This window comes from Simochromis diagramma, unplaced genomic scaffold (genome assembly GCF_900408965.1).
Source record: "Simochromis diagramma unplaced genomic scaffold, fSimDia1.1 OVJJ01000487.1, whole genome shotgun sequence".
NCBI lineage: Eukaryota > Metazoa > Chordata > Actinopteri > Cichliformes > Cichlidae > Simochromis > Simochromis diagramma.
The window spans coordinates 1576567-1593675 of record NW_024387305.1 but is presented as its reverse complement, the minus strand read 5'-3'; the positions used below and the strand labels follow the sequence as shown (position 1 = coordinate 1593675).

Below are 17109 nucleotides of genomic sequence, written 5' to 3'. Positions count from 1 at the left end.
CAAATAACCTCTGTGGAGTCGAGGAAACCGAGCCGGCCTTATTCACCAGTTTATTGAGTCGTTTCTGGTCCTGCTTCATGTTGCCACCTACTTGGCAGACAACTAGATAAAAGACTGCAGAAGCCATAGCTGTGTCGTAAAGGACCTGCACACCCCAGAAGACCTCAGCCTGCACAGAAGATGGAGCCAACATTGGCCCTTCTTGTACAGAGCTTGAGTGTTTTCCAAGCAGTTCAACTGTATCAACCAACACCTTAAGTGGCTGAATCCTCCTTTTACACAGTGCAGGGCAAATGTGGTAAGCAGCCCATTGATGGATATTTTTGAAACGGATAATACATTTCGGGTTGCTAACTTGCTGATGGGCCTGATTATGGAGCATCATGGTTACAAACAATGTTTGTAGTCGAGGAAGCTTTAAGCTGCAGGATTGGAGAATCTACCGACTGGCAAAAAAGCCTATCTTTGTGGGATTTATATGCCCTGCTCATATCTGCATTGTTCTTTATATTCCACGTTTTCAGATTTCTTGAATGCATTGGCTATTAGTCTCCAACTATAAACATGAAAGTAGATGTCATCCTATTCATATTTCTGTGCCCCCTGATAAATGAGCTGTCTGTTTTACCTGTTTGGTGCTTGCTGGAACTTCCTCTTGCTTCCCACAACTGTGAACAAGATAAACAGATGTATTAAATGTCTAATACTTGGCCAAAAAAGAGTAATGTTTTTTTCCTCCAATTTAATGGAGAACTTGTTTAAGCAAAGGTTTCACCTCACTGACTAAATGTTTGTGTAATCGGTTCCCTTTTTTCTCCTTTGTGTCAGTTATTATTCCCTAATCAAGGGGTTTCAAAATAAGTTACAGCAGTGAATGCATCACATGTGCTTGTGCGTTCATGCTTCCCTTGCTATTATGACACCGGCTAAAGAATCACAGCAGTCAGCAGCTGGCTTTGCTCAAGCTTTAATATAACCACAAGCTGCCACACCCTCTTTCAAACTTACCGTTGAATCTCTTCAAGTGCCCTCCCACTAAGAGCACTCATGTTAGGTCAGGTTTTTTAAAGTAAACAACTCCTTGACACAAATCTTAGCAAAGACAACTAATGTTATCCGATTTCCTTTCCTTGGAGGTCTGAATTCTTAAGAGTTACTGTTTTATGGTGCAGTTAGATGTTTGAGCCTCCTGGCAATCGCACACTCGATTTTTATTTTTATTTTATTATTTTAAATAATCGTTCATTGTTCTGGAAAGGTAAAGCACCGTGATATCTTATCTGTGCTGTATTTTATTGTTGGCGCCAACTTCAAAATGTAGGGTGAAGATTGTGCAACACAAGGAAACATTCAAAAAGTTCAGAATCACAGAGAAAGAAGTCGTCTTTTTTTTTTTTTTTTTTAGCTCTATTTTGCACGCATATATTATTTTGTGCATTTTTGAGCATAAAATTTGTTTGCAAAAATATCCCAACCGTCCTTATTGAGAAAACGCAAGTTCTTGTAAAGACAACACACTGTTGTCCTATCTTGCTATTTGTATTGTGCCCTTTGAACAGTTGCATCACTCTGTGTGGAGATTTTACAACAGGGCCTTTCAGCCTGCACACTGGCGTTATTTACTTTGCGATATTGACTCAAGGCTGGTCTTTAGCTGAAATGTTTCACACTGTTTACGAGGGGACGCAGGTGCAAGGTGTGTACATGTGTCAGTATGCATTTGTACTTGGGATTACTTTAAAGTAACAAATACACTTATTAAAGAGTATGCACAGCAGCAGGCTGTGACAAATCAGCAGGCACAGACAAATGATAAGGCCGGGGACAGGATAAAGTTAGACGTTACACATGCAATGAATGATGCAGATGCAAAACAACCTTCTAGAGAAGGAGAGTGATTGTGTACAATCCAGGAAGTGTCTATGTGGGTGATCAACTCTGGGTAGTAACAGCTTGGTGGTTTGACCTGTACTTTTTTTTTTTTTTAAACTTTAAATTTGATCTACATTCTGCACATGCTCAGTGGTTTTCTTGGCGTGCCGTATTTTGTGCCAGATGTCTGGAAGGGCAGTATCGCTGCTCCTGATCCAGGTTTCCACTTGATCCTCTGCTGGTATCATGTGTGTGTCAGAGAGAGAGCGGGAGTACCGCAAGTAAGCTGTAGGAGAGAAAATGACTGTCTACTTAAAACAGGGCCCTTAAATGCAGACAGTTTGTTGCAGAGCGTTCTTGATCCAGAGCCGAATGGCTCAGGCCTTTTTGTGGTATGTCTCTGACTTCACTGCTGGTACAGACGCACTGATTTAGATTACTGAATTAATGGCAGAGGAGGTCAGTGAGAGAGCTGCCTGACATTATAACACCAGTGCAAGCAAAACTAAACTTTCCAAACTAAAGGAATCTACCACGTTGACATGTATTTTCAACATGTCTATAAATGCTTGATTATAATTTTCAGCTATTTTTCTCATGTGGACATTTTTACACCAAATACTTTTTAGTATCAATCTTGAAAAAACATATTTTTTCCACTTGTAATAATTTTTATTATTTAACATCTGAACATCGCAGGTTACCCTTCACTATTATTTGCAACTGCATCTAACTGTGTGTGTATGTACTTGTAGCTTTGCCTGTGTGCTACAGTGGTATGTCTGTATGGTATTCCTGCTTTATGCGGTTTTGAATTTGAGCCAAACAGCTTTCAGTCAGCAGTGACAGGTGGTTCCCTTTGGCTTGTATAGTGTTTGCAGCCCGTACACGAAGACAGTTAGTCTCAGTGCTTCTTTATTCATATTCAGCCGTAACAACAATAAGAAGTGTGTGTGTGTGGCACCAGCTGGACACAGGCTTATCTCCATTTCTGTCTTCCTTCTTTCTCAGTTTGCACTTTTTCATTCAACTACAGCAACCAGCTGTATATACTTTTTTTTTTTCTTTTTTTGCTTTCCTCATTTCTCTCTCCATTTTTCTTTCTCTATTTGTTTTCATTCCAGTGTTATGGGTCTAGTGGCTGCTCCAGATTACATGTTTGTATTGCTCCAATGGCAGGTTGTATTTAAAGCTGGACGAATATAGACTAGGCAGGTCTGAATCAACTCAGCTGACTTGATCCACTTGCCTCATTCATTCAGCTGTGTTTACATTTAACGTCTAAAGTCAAACCTTGAGCTGTTCAACATATCCAGCTATCTACTGTAGAGCTACAACTGTGATTTTTGCTTGTGTGCAGCAATGACCGGCACAGTGTGACAAAACGGAGATGGCTGAAAAATAATGACTCGTCCTGTTGATGTGATGACGTGATATTTAAAGCACTTAAAGAGAGACACGGCCAGGTTTCGCCAGTAGCCTTAAGATAAACAGTAGAACATGTTTTTCCGCTATAGAACTTCTTGTTATTGTGTGTCAATCGTCTGAAGAGGGAATTGAAAAGGAAGATCTTTCTACTTTCTACTGTTTTTTGATGATTTACGTCGAGTGTTTTCTGTGACATGCAATGATTAGAATTTTGTCGAGGTGGCCTTTGAGCCTTGGGGTGGTTTTTCTGTTGTGTATGTTTGCAAGGAGGATTTTTGGCTGCAAATCCACGCTTCATTTTGTCATGGCAGTAAAGCCTCTGTGTTTCCCTCTAACTGCTGAGAACTAGGTTGACGTGACTTGATTTGCCACTGTTGGTCCAAAAGGTTAAAATGCCATCAGAATGAGATTAAATCAGACCAAATTGAATTGGAGTTGTGCCTTCACACGCTGCTTCTGTTTTCATCGTCATTGCCCGTCTTGTTTTCTCTTGTGTTAATACCCCCCCCCCCCCTTTCATCTTCCCCCCACTTCTCCACTTCTCTCCATCTTGTGGCACAGACTGTTCATCACCTGCAGAAATGATTTACTGATGCCAAGCGGTAAATTTACTCAGCCGTATTTGCACTTGTCCTGTGGTTTGCAGAGGAAGTGCAATCCCCCTGCATGCACTTTCCAGAAAACACAAGTGGATAATTTATGGTGCTTTAGGTTCTGCTGAGAACCCCCTCGTGTGAAGCAAATGTCATGCCTGCTCTCATTTACGTTTTTTCCCCTTTTCTTGTTGTAGTCCTGAAGGTCTCATTTGATAGAACATTAGTGGCTGAACTCACTCCAGAGACTCTTTTAAAAACCACCGCCTTTCCTCTCAGAGCCAGATCTTGGCGGCTGTGTTTCAGTTTGGCATTTCACAAGATCTTTTAGGTCTTGAACTTCCAGCCGTGAAGCAGCGCCCTCAGGATAACAGAGCAACACGCTGAAGTGTTACATCCACTTTGTGTAACCTCAAAAAGAGAGAAAAAAATCCAGTGGGTATAATCAAGTTTCTCCATATGGCAGCTTAAATCAATATATATATATTTTCATTTAGAATCAGAGATAGAAATGCTCTAGTCAACATCCAAATTACCATGAAATAGCTGCATGATACTATTTAAAACTAGAGATGCACCACTAATAGTGACCTTATGACGCTAAATAAAAGTGGACATATATTAAAAGATTCCACTTCTATAGTTATATTCTTCAGCTATACTAGAGTAGCTTTGCATGATTCAACTCTTAGTCCATCCCCTGTCTAAAACGAACTGTTTTGGCTCCATTCTCTTTAAGGGCACCTTCTTTTTAACCCAGCTGGCTTCTGATTGGCTGCCCCTTGTAAACATAGGATTGGACTGCTGTGTTCAGAGCCAGAGACTATGCAAAACCTGTTTGCTCTAAATGCTCGGTTCCAAACTGAAGACCAAGCTTTGGTTTTCAAATACATTTGTGAAAATTTGGTTGTATGGCCCTTTAAATAAAGTTTCTTGGAATAAAGTTGGTCTAGAACACAGGTGTCGAACTCCAGGCCTCGAGGGCCGGTGTCCTGCAGGTTTTAGATGTGTCCTTGATCCAACACAGCTGATTAAAATGGCTAAATGACCTCCCCAACATGTCTTGAAGTTCTCCAGAGGCCTGGTAATGAACTAATCATTTAATTCAGGTGTGTTGACCCAGGGTAATATCTAAAACCTGCAGGATACCGGCCCTCGAAGCCTGGAGTTCGACACCCTTGGTCTAGAACGTCTTTATGTGAACATTACTGCAAGGGGTTCGATATTGTGTGGCGTTGTACTTTCAGGTGAGTGATGATGTGCTCCAGGATATGTTCTGAGATGGCAGTTTATGTATTATGAAAGAAGCTGGATTGGGTACAAAAATTGTTATCAGCAGATCTTTTTAATGCACAAAAAGACACTCAAACACTATTGATGGTTGTTTTCATACATCGATAAACCACCTTGTTAGATTGCAGTCACTATAATGCATTTCCTCTTCCCAATGTTTATTTCGCTGTCTGTAAAGTGTATCATCCTAGAAGACAGTAAGGGGTTTATGTCGAGTACGTGAGAGAGATGTTGCTGCCGTTGCTGTTGGGGACAAATTTTACTGGTGCAGGCTCAGAGGTTAGATGAGGAGGAATCAATAGCATTGGTAAGCTTGCAGGCAGGCAGCTGTATGCTTTGTAACACTGTCACGTTGGTGGCTTGAAGGAACAGCATTGTGCTGACATAACTGTAGAGGCTATGTCTGAAATTACAGGCCTCACCTGGCCTGTGCTTTTCTTTTCTTTTTCTTTTTTTTTTTTTTAGATAGATGCAGTTTATTACCAGCAACCCTGAAATTGCAGGTCATTGTGTTCCTTCAGTTTGGCTGTAATGCAAGGCTTTTTATTTTTTCAAGGTGAACGTAAACCTAACCTGTGACGGTAAATGATCCCAAGATAGTTTGTAGAAGACACTACATTACTTGAAACTTAATGTTCATCTTTTAAAGTTTAAAGCAGTAACCTGTTTCGTATTGCACTCAGTTAAACTGTGTTGCAATGACTCATAGAAAACTGTAATTTTACATGAAGGTGTGTGTGTGTGTGTGTGTGTGTGTGTGTGTGCGCGTGCGTGCGTGTGTGTGTGTGAGGTAATGGTGAAACTATCGGGAGCAACACAGATTTCTTTGATGAGCACAAGCACAGACGTGCAAGGTCGACTTTGCTCCAACACTCTCATTAAAAAGTCCCGTCTGTCTTTTCCACAGGATGACATCAACGGTTTAAACGTCACCTGCATCTGCAACACCAGTTTTAACGGAAACGGTGGAATAGCACCAAAAGTATCTTTCTCTACTGGTCTAATCACACAAGAACATGGTTCAGTCAATCAGCTCAAATATGTGCATGAAAAAGCTTGATATCGGCCAACTGTAATATAAAATAAATGCTAAATTAACATAACATAGACTGGATTCTAAAGATCTGAAACTCCATTTGTGTTTTCCTACAGATACTCAGTTTGATTTTTCGGGGGTTTTTTTGTTTTTTTTAAAATATTCACCACCCTCAGGCTTTTACCCTTCCACTGAGAAACTGGCCGAGCTCCAGCCCTCATGTCGACTTAACATTCTCAGCAGCGCTGCAGTTCAATTTTGAAAGATTGGCTGTTGGCATTTTGGAGCAGCCATGAAAACACCTCCTCATTTCTCTGATTGGATCGTTTTTTGTTTTGTTTATCCTCCAGTAAGTGGAGAGACTTGATTAGCCTGGTTGTCTGTTGGTGAGTTTGGTTCACCAAACTCACCTGACACCCATCCCCCACATGTCAAGGTGGAAACTGTATTTAAACGATGAGCAGGTAGAGCACTGTGGCTAAAAGGGAAACTTGACATGTGACGGTCATTTAGTTGTTGTGGAGATGTGGAGGTTTTGCTGAATATTAATGATACGATCCACTTTTTGGTCCCTGGATTATTCTGTGGGAACCTAATCCCTGCTGTCATAATCTTCTTGGGAATGGCGAAACATAAATTGTAGAGCAGATGCCTGTGTGTGTGCGCGCGCGCGTGTGTGTGTGTTGCTATGCCCATGTGTTTTCTGCCACTTGATTGGCACAAATGTTTGCCATTTGAATCCATGTACTGAACAGGTAATTGTGCTTGTGTTGTAAATCTAAAGCAACACAAGAACCATTGACTGAACCATGTTCTTTTGGGATGACATTTTTCTTTTAACAATGAATAGCGTGTGGTTCTGTGGTTTCTTTGTGGTTCCAGTAAGCTCTATGAAGCTTTTCAGCTTGTTTTGTTTTCTGGGTCTGCAACTCTCTCACATCTCTCTTGTTTCATCTTGCTCATTGCCTTGGTCTACATTGCTGAACATGGTGGCGCATTCAGCTACTGAAGAGTCACACGGAAACTGGTTGACAAATTAAAGGAAAAACCAAAGTCCTTAACTCCTACAGTGTGTTGATCTAGCAGCTCTGTCATGAGAGGCATTTTGCTGGAATGTTTTGTGTCTGCCTGTCCCTGTAGAGAAAAATCATGTTCCTGAAAATCATTGCAGTGTTGGAATGATCAACTTTACTCTTTGAAAGAACTGTATCCTGTTAGAAGTGGTCTCAAGGGACATGGATGAATTTGATGATCAAGAAATGATGCCAATCGTATTCTCTGCCTTTAAGCTGTGTTCGCAGTGAAATGTTGACCAGGGATCAGAGAACGTGAATTATATTCTGTAACTTTAAGTGACTACAGGAGAAATGACCCAAAGTGGGCTGGAGATGAGATAAACTTTACTCAACTTCCAGGCAAGCGATGGAAGCAACTATCAATGAGAGCGCAGGAAACAGCTGATTAATAAATGACCTGGTAATAAATATGTTAGTGTTACCTAGGCAACTGGAGACAAGTGACTAGCCGTCAGCTGCAAAATGGAATGAGTGAATTACAAGGTGGAAGAATATTTATAGTCAATAGAGTTAAACTCTGTAGCTTTTTTGATTGCACTTGATACTACTTTCCCTTTCATTTGTTATGCATCTTGTATCCCTCAGCACTTAATGAGAAAAGGTCAGCAATGCAGTATACTGGACTTATTATCAGCGTAGTGTCCAGGCCCACAACTCTGGTGGGTATGTGCTAAGTGTTTAAATAGCTAAATGTTAGCCACTTCTAAAGAACGGTAGAATGTCAATGTCAAAGGTTTAACTGTACCAAATGATGGGATTTCTGCTCATGTTATGTCATCAGTTTCACAAGAACAACTAGTGACAAGCTCGCAGTTTGAGATTAGAGAGAACTTTTAGGCACAGACTGAACTTTGTAGTTGAGTCGGGAACACAGATTCTGCCGCAGTGATACGTTTCTGAGTCACGGCTCTAATTTACTGTAGGTTTAGTATCGTGACTTTAATGTCAGTCTGATTGCACAACAGTCTCCGAAACACTGACACCCAGAACAACAGCAACTTAAAACAAAGAAGACCCACCACTGTCAGACATCCGCAGCAGACCAGTTGCTCCAGCAACCTCACCACCAGGGATGGAGGAATGTCTGGCTGTAGTTCAGAACCAGCAGTGTCCTGACGCAGGGGGTTGATCCACATTTAACGACAAAACATTCGCATAACACTAATGGACTCATCCCAGTGTGGTGACTGAAGGGCAAAAGAGGAAGTTAAGTGTCAGTGATGTTTTTGTGCACTAATGCAGCTCCACTGGGAGTGTGTGGACTGTTGCATAAGTACTGAAATAAAGGTATCAATATTGGATGTTTTCCTACTGGAGGCTTCATTGCTCGGAAAAAGGGTTTGTGGATTCATTCAGCTTTCTTGCGGTGCTCTTTTCTTTCCAGAGATTTCCATCACTGGGGTTAAGTTTCAATCAGGACTTCATAGAGGCTTCATAGTGTTTTTGTTATTGTCAGTGATGATGGGAAGTTCAATTGGAGACAAAACTAAAGATTTTAATGATTTACCTGATACACGGAATTGTGAAGGTGTATGAGATGAATAGATGATGAAAACAACTAACTGATCTGGACAGATGTGTTTAGAAGATACTCTGTGTTAAATGGCACATAAACACTAAGAATGAATAGAAGTCAGTAAAGAGGTGTCAAACATTTCTGATCTTTTGGTTTTAAAATAAGTTACACAAGTTATTTAAACTTTAAGTCATACATGCTAACAGTATCTGTGATTTGATAATCACTTAGCTTTAGCTTGATGGTATATCAGTAACAACTTACCTTTTATTTGCAATTACCTACCTACAACACCTCATTGATGAGGCTATTTGGATGACCAAGGTCTGCTAGGAAAAGGTAGAAACAAAAGTTGAAACCAAAACAAACGATAACACAAAATACATCACATGTGTGATTAAATGCCGAAACCCGCACGTACTGGTCATAGCTTTAGTAAAGTCAGCTGGTAGAGAGGTGAGAAAGCCCCCGGGGGAGGTTAAAACCTTACAAAGGTTATCTGGAGATACAGATGGGTTTATTACTTCATTTGCTGTTATCTATACAGCCTAGCTGAATATTACCTGCAGTTTTAAACACCATCATATTTCAAACGCTAACATCTACAATAGGATTTATGACTCGACTTGACTTGATTCATGAGCACTGTGAGAAAGATGCTTTACCCAGTACTCTGTATTATGTCACTCAATCAGCTGTGCGTTTATGGGGTCTGCATAAGAGCTTGTTAGCATATACTGTATCGTGTCTGTGGACTCAGCAGATGACTGGACAAGAGGATTAGCTACAAACTAACTCTCTCCCAGTTACACCAAGCAGCCAATCAAAGCACAAGCAGCGAGCTAACCAGACGAGCAACCTTTCCGGAGCTTGTTGTGTATCTAGCCAATCTGGGCCCAGCTTCGTAGAGCGCTCTTAGGATGATTCAGATTGACACCCAAATAGGATGTCTAATCTGTGATTAGCACGTCTCCCACGATCTTCCTGTCTTTACTCGCATTCTTCCTGTCTCTTTGAATGTTCCCACATCTTTTTGCTCTTTTATCTCTCTGTCACTACTAATCTACTCCTTTCTCCTCCCTCCCATCTTCATCTGTCTCGCCATAGTCTTAGTTTTCTTTGTGATATTGCCTCACTTTGAGATTAATACACCTGGATGTCCAGTTTCAGTCAAATGTTTTCGTTGTGTGGGTGTGTGTGTCTCCCAGTTAAGCTGCATAACACCTGATTAAAGCCCCCTGTGTTGAACGTAAAGGCTCGTTTTTATATATGGAATAAAAATGTTTGTTTGTTTTTTTTTTAAACGAGGCTTGATAATGTGCTAAAAGTCACAATGTGAAGATTAACCGGTAAATCCTTTTTACTGTTGCTTTTCTTAATTTGAGGGTTAGATTTGTAGTTCTTGACACATTACGTTCTCAGTTGGCTCGTGTCCCTTCTCAACCTTTTGTCTTTCCCTATCTTTCTCAGGCTTTCAAGGAGGAATTGGAGAGCCTGATCCAAGAGCAGCAACGGAAGGGGAACAACCCCACTGGCCTGCTGGCCCTCAGGCAGATCGCAGACTTCTTTATGGCCAGCACAGTTGCCGGTTTCAACACTTCCCCCCTCAGTAAGTGGTCACTGTGCTCGTTACCCCAGACAACCAGACACTAACACATGCCATCCGCGCCCTGGGTGCAATAACTTTGAACTGCACTGAAAAACAAAAGCACAGCCTCAATATTGGAATATAGGAGATCTATACACAAACATGAGCTTTGTGTGCTTAAGGGCATAAATACTCTTAGACAACCCAGCCCCAGACTCCGGAAAAGCCGTGCATATTTCCCTGGGTTTTGATCCTTTGCGATTTCTGTCCAAGAGTCCCATATGTGAAGTCAAAGCCTTGGAATGCACAACTAATGCTAAATTAGACGTCAGAAACTGTGTAGCCTTTTGGTTTAGCTCATTTTTTAAATATTGTAATTAAAGACAACAAAAGGCATTAAAGGACTGAGTGCTGCTTGCATCACCCGACTGTGTAAATTAGGATTCTCATGTAGAGTCAGATACACCATTAGATACAAATCCAGATGCTAGCTACAGATGTCTGGTCCTGAATGGTTGTCACTGATATTAATACCACCTGATCCGCAATCTGCATTTTTAACATTCCTGCTCCCCCTCTTCTCATCGTCCATGATCATTTAGGCCTGGGGATGGTCACTCCCATCAACGACTTGTATGGAGTGGAATCCACCACGATGGTGAAAGGCGAGAAGCTGACACGTTGTAAACTGGCCAGCCTCTACAGACTGGTGGACCTGTTCAGCTGGGCACACTTCGCCAACTCCTACATCACAGTAAGACACTACTCCAAAAGCACAGATGTACTGGAAATTCCCTATTATCTATCTAGTTCATAAATTTTACCGTCTCCTGTATTATTTCCGGGTACAAACATTGAGGGTCTGTTTGCAGAGAAAGCTTTTATTGTCATTTCAAGGGTGTTTCAGTCTAACAGTAATTGTCTCGAGGTTACAAAAACATCTTTAATATCACAACTTAAATACCTGGCTTGTCATTCACAACAAAGATTATTGTAACCTTTGACTTTCTACAGAAAACTGATACTACAGTTCAAAAACTGTCCACACAGACTTTCAGAATGTCCTCTACTATTCTATGCCTTTGTTTAAATGCTATATATTGCACTATTCTTTTTTTTTTTATTTTTTATTTAAGTGCCGTGCAAAATTCCCAAGAAAGTCTAGTAGTGATGAGTTTACAATGCGTCAATGCATTTTGCAATAATTTCTTTGTGACCACATCAGCTGATGGCTCAGCTGATACACTTCTACACATACAAATGGCTGTCTCATATAAGGCACGCTATCTGAGCCACTTTAGACTCCCCATAGTGGTTGGACCACGGCAAACCACTCTGCAGTCCACTTCCACCCAAGTTCCTCCATTTCATGCTGTATCTGACTCCCTGTTGCCCACAGAAATGTACAGGGAGGTTGCTGGCAAGCATATTTTAATTGCAGATCTGACTGTTTAGTCCATATTTCAACTCTTTGTTAATTCTTTGTTATTCTAATGCAGTCCCGACTTGGGTCTGGTTAATTTTTTTTCTAACTAAAAGTAACCTTTAGTCCTCAATCTGTGTTTCCTCCTAGGGCCGAGTCAGTAAAGAGCAAGACCACATCCTGATCATCCCCAGAGGACTCTCATTTGCTGAGGCATCTGCTTCAAACCTGGTAAGAAACACGAGCCACTGTGGTCTCATCCAAAGACAGTTTTTTAACTACAAGCTCTGCCTGTTAATTTAATTTCTTGCTACAAATGAAATGCATCGTAAATGTCTGCGTCAGCATCCTTCTCTGTGTAACTGTGCCAGCATTACATTGGACTGTAATGGCTTTGCATTTGCTTTACTCAACTAGCGCTCTCCCATTTGGCTTAATCAGCCATTTACTTCCTTCACTCTGAAGAGGAAAGTACCAGATGAACCTTTTTTCCAGTGCTTTTTGGTCTTCTCTGTGCACGAGATCCCACCGTCTCTCTCTGACTGTCCCTTTTGTGTACGTGTTTATCATGTTCTGTGTCACCGGCACCTCTCATGTTGACATTAGCCGCTCTGTTTCTCTGTCAGCAAACACTGTAGGTGGTTCAGTGTGTCCGTCTCCCCGGTTTCAGCTGTGCTCGACATACCACGGCGCTAAATGTGCAATAATGTGTATAAGAGTTCGTTGGCAACCTCGTTACCTCCCTCTGTATGTTTCAGCTCCCTCTAATTCACTTTCTATTTCGGTTTGTCTCCGTTTTGTTTTTCTCTTTCTGTTGCTCTTGTCTCATCAACATGTCTCATCCTGATTGTCGGACTTCTGTTTATTTCTGCTTTTTCCATTTGACAATTTAAAAAACAGAACCAGGGTTCGCCTCTGTGTAGTAGCTTTGTTGTACTCTCCTACTTTGTCTTCGACACCTGCGCAAACAGACAAAATCCGGGATAATATACTGCAGGTGTGCTTCTGCAGCCAGATTGTGAAATCTGTCAGCACCTCGCTGACAAGCTGATTTCACTTTTTGACCTGCGAGAGTGGTTAGAAGGTAGTGATATAAATCTCCGCGCCTAACTTGCTACTTCCTGATAGTAAAGCCTCGTGGGTGGCTGAGTGGTTTGAACATGTCCTTGTTGAACTCAGTCATTTTTGAGTCTGTTTTAAATTTAATAGGGGTTTGTTTGTCTTTTTTGCTTTAGTTCAGCACAGACACTGTAAACCTGCCCTGAAAATCTGCTTTATTTCCTTAAAAGGGAATAAAGTGCCAAAATTGCTGATAATAATTTCAGACAATAAATTCTCTTTGCAGTACAGACACAAAACAAGCGTACCTACCTGAAACCGTCAGAACAGATTCTCTTCACTAGGGTAACTTTGCTGCCTCAAAAACCTGTTGCTGCAATAGTTAACTAGTTAGACATGGACGTTGACATGTCTTTGATTAGCACACAGAAATAATAGTTCAGTACTGCAACAAAATAATCAGGATAAAACTTGATATTTATTTATTTACCAATAGCAGTAATGCCAGCAGTATTTGGTTCATAACTTTTAATAAAAACTTTTACCTTTGACGATGTTGTGTTAGTCTTAGTTTTAGCTCTGTTGCTGCACAAAGTAACAGATGATGCTCTTACCTTCTGTCTCTGGCTCAAATCATCGTAAAGTGTAATTAATCATGTCCATGATTGCAAACTCAATCAAACTTACTCGCCATAACTTTTACTAGAAGCCACAGAATCCTTAAAAAGCAGTATATGGCAAACTTATTCAGCTGTGAGTATTTTTAGTTTGTTTGTCTGGACCACATCCATCTATCCTGTGGTCGGGCAGTAAAGTTGACCACAACACTGCATACGCTGAAAGACAGAACAAATTCGTGTAACCTGGCACTTCCAGATTTTCCTTAGTGTTTGTGTTTTGATGCCAGTCCGGCACTGCTTTGTTTATATCCATCTGTTTAATCTCTCTCTCCACTTTCAGCCGGCTTTGTCTTAGTAAGCTCAATAGTTACATGATTAAGTTCAAGAGTTTAGAAAGGCAAAGAAATTGATTAGGAGGAAGTCATCCAGAATAAAGCGTGTCAAAGGTTGTGTTGGGGTCAGCCTGCTGTAGCCTCTAAGAAAAGCTGTGGTGCAGTTGGCTTTGGTTAGTTTGCATCTGTCTCTCCCTGTCAGTATTACTCTTTGAGCTTTGAGGTGATTCTGAGGTCAGTTTGAGTTTGGAGTTGAAAAGAAAAAATGTTTGGTCCATCTGGTTGTTTTAGTTTAGTCTGAAGTCACAGCAAAGTTTCCCATTTCATGTCTCTAAACTTCTTATTGAAATTACTGTTGACTACACATCAGAGTCAAAAGATGAGAGAATTACTCTCTTTACTCTTTGATTTGCTTAACTTGAATCAGGCAACCTTGAACCCTTGAAGGAATTCAGAGATTTCCTTTTCAGTTTCAACTGCCTGCTTCTGGCCCCACTCTCCTTATCAGCTTCTAATCCCCTCCCTACCATGCAGCTGCATCACATTTCAGATTCTTTGACACGTCCTTTGACTTATTTTTAAGATTAGAGGTGCTACACCGGCCATAAGGGCCTCTCAGTTTGAAGGGCTGAAGTTTGAAGGGCGTGACGGGGGTGATCCAATAATGGACCGGCCATGTGACATAACGGTGTTCGATCACACGGCAGCTGGCTATGGCTGTCAGGAGAGGGTGTGTGGAGACATAGATGGGGTTAGTTACTCACGCTTAGCTGGTGCCATTCACTTTCCTCTGCTGGAAAGATCAATAAATTCATCTGCCCAAACACCCATATCCCTTTTTAAAAGTCTGAACACCACTCAGAATGCGTCTGAGGATTTTCAGCCTCATTTGACCCAAAGATCGGAAACAATCTGTGGACTCTCTTCAGGAAAGAGACGTATTAACCAGTTGAGCTGGTAATTGCTCAGGCGCTGTATTGGCCCCGTGCCAACACAATATGGTTAATTTTCAACAATATTTTTAGTCGTATGCAGTTTTCTGAGGTTAAATGTCTTACTGAATTTCCTTGTTTTACTAAAGAATGAATTAGTAGTGACCAGATCTAAAAAGGATGTAAAAGGAAATACACTCTAAACTATCCAAGTAGTTATAAACCTCAAACCAAGTAAAACAAGATTATTTATTCAGAAGTTTGAGTAGTGGCAAGTTTCCCATGGTAACGCTTTGGTCTTACTTTTAAAAAAATCTGTTATATTCTCAGTGATCAATACTCAAGTGTCAAGTTTTCTGCGAGGTGAAAACTTAAAGCCACACCTCCAGTAGCTTTGTGCAGTTTGTTTTTGTTATTGAATCGTTTTTTAATCCTAAAATAAAAATGATCTGTTGCTACCAAAGCTAATGAGTAGAGGCACAGCTCTGAAGAAGCCCTGGATGGGAAGGGTGGGTTTTTAGTTTGAGTAATATGATGATGAGAGATTAAAAACAGAGTTTGAAGGGGTTTAAAAAAAAATGTAATTCCTTTAATTTTGGAAGGAAATAGTTTCCTGCTCCACGCACACTTTAAGTACCAAACCCCACACTTTTGAGCTGGCTCAGTTTGAACTGGGTTTGTTTCATGAGCCCCTGACTGGATGATGGATGCCGTGTTCCTGGTGTGATAACACACTCTTGGACCTTGTTGGGGGGAGGTCAGAAATGTGAGCAGGCTGCTTCTGGCTTGTATCACAGAACAACATGTGCTTAGTGATGCCAATTGTGCACAAGGTCTGCAGGCAAAGTTGTGTTTCCGGTTTGTTATTAGGTTTTACTGTGAGGACTGACATCTGCACTTGCTCTTCCTCCAGGTTTTATATCACAGTCTCTGTGTCCAGTTATCAGTCTCCTTTCCCCCACCCCCACCCTCTGGTATTGTACTCTCTGTCCCTCCAGGTCCTCTATATATCTTTTGCCTCGAATGCTTTTCTCTCCGGTCATGTAATCGAATAACTGTTAACTGGTTGGTAATGAAGTTGTCATAGTGAGTCCACTCCGTTCCACTATTATGTTTCCTGGTAAAGCGTAAATTCATTTCCGAGAGATGAGCATACAGAAAGGAGGAATTGTTGTAATGTGATTTCTGTGCCATCATACTCACAGATGTTGGCTTATCTTTAGGCCTGCTTGGTTAACGCTGCAGGGTTATAACCTGCTTGTGAGCTAGTTTTGTATCGGCATATTTGATTTCACTGATGTTGTAATGGTTTACAGTACATCGTCTCTCTGTGGCCTCTAAAGCCCTGCCGTACTCGTGCCGCTTATTGCTTGAGTTAAAGTGTTTTTAACCACTCAAAGCAGATATCCTCAAAGCACCCTATCCTTGCCTCCCCAGGTGAAAGTCAACATCATCGGGGATGTGATCGACCAGGGCTCCACCAACCTGAGGATCGACCCCGCAGGTTTCAGCCCCCATGCTGCCATCTACTCCATGCGTCCAGACATCCGCTGCATCATACACGTGCACACTCCTGCCACAGCAGCTGTAAGTTCACATTACCACACGTTATATTATACCCAACCTTGCAAACCTCTCTGTGATGATTTTCCCTGCAGATTGGTGCTTGATGCTTTTTTTTTTTTTTTTTTTTTTTTTAAGAGGGGTGCGATTTCAATTTGAGAAGAGGTATTTCAGGCTGGATGAATTTGAATAGTGAAGTGATATCCCGTAAAATTACCTTGACACCTCGACCAAAAGGGAATATCTTTAAACGACTCGACAGCGCAGAAATGAAAGTTTTGCAACAACAAAGAGGCTCATCACCGCAGTCATCAGAGAGCGCCAGAGTTTCCAAGCTTTCTTCCCACAGGAGCACCAACGAGAAACATCTGCTGCCGAACGTTAAAGAATAATGCAGCTATACAGCTGTAATCCACCTGTCAACGTTTCTCATTGCTGGCATGTCTCTGCTGTCTCCTTCTCACCTTTCTCCTGCTTCAGGTGTCATCTATGAAGTGTGGTATCCTGCCCATTTCCCAAGAGGCGCTGATCTTAGGTGATATTGCCTACTACAACTACCAGGGCAGTCTGGATGAGCAGGATGAGCGCATAGAGCTACAGAAGGCCCTGGGGCCAACAACAAAGGTAGGCGAAGCGAGGAGACTAAACATTGTGCAACATCTTCCATCACTTTTGCATAATTGGTTTGCGATTTGAAGAATCCACACGGTAAATATAAAGTGCAAACAATAAACTTAGCTTTTGTGCAGATGTATTAAAAAGCTTTCTACCAGTATCT

At 41.3% G+C, this 17109-nt stretch overlaps 1 protein-coding gene across 9 annotated transcripts in view; it reads left to right on the top strand.

Moving 5' to 3' along the window:
• The window catches only part of add3a (adducin 3 (gamma) a), a 98486-nt gene that overhangs the window by 68234 nt on the left and 13143 nt on the right, over positions 1-17109 (top strand). For all 9 annotated transcript variants that reach the window (XM_040004707.1, XM_040004710.1, XM_040004702.1 and 6 more), the window contains 5 exons: positions 10285-10423; positions 11005-11156; positions 11976-12056; positions 16206-16355; positions 16812-16955. In XM_040004707.1, coding sequence (XP_039860641.1) covers positions 10285-10423; positions 11005-11156; positions 11976-12056; positions 16206-16355; positions 16812-16955 — 666 coding nt within the window. The remainder of the gene's footprint in view (positions 1-10284; positions 10424-11004; positions 11157-11975; positions 12057-16205; positions 16356-16811; positions 16956-17109) is intronic.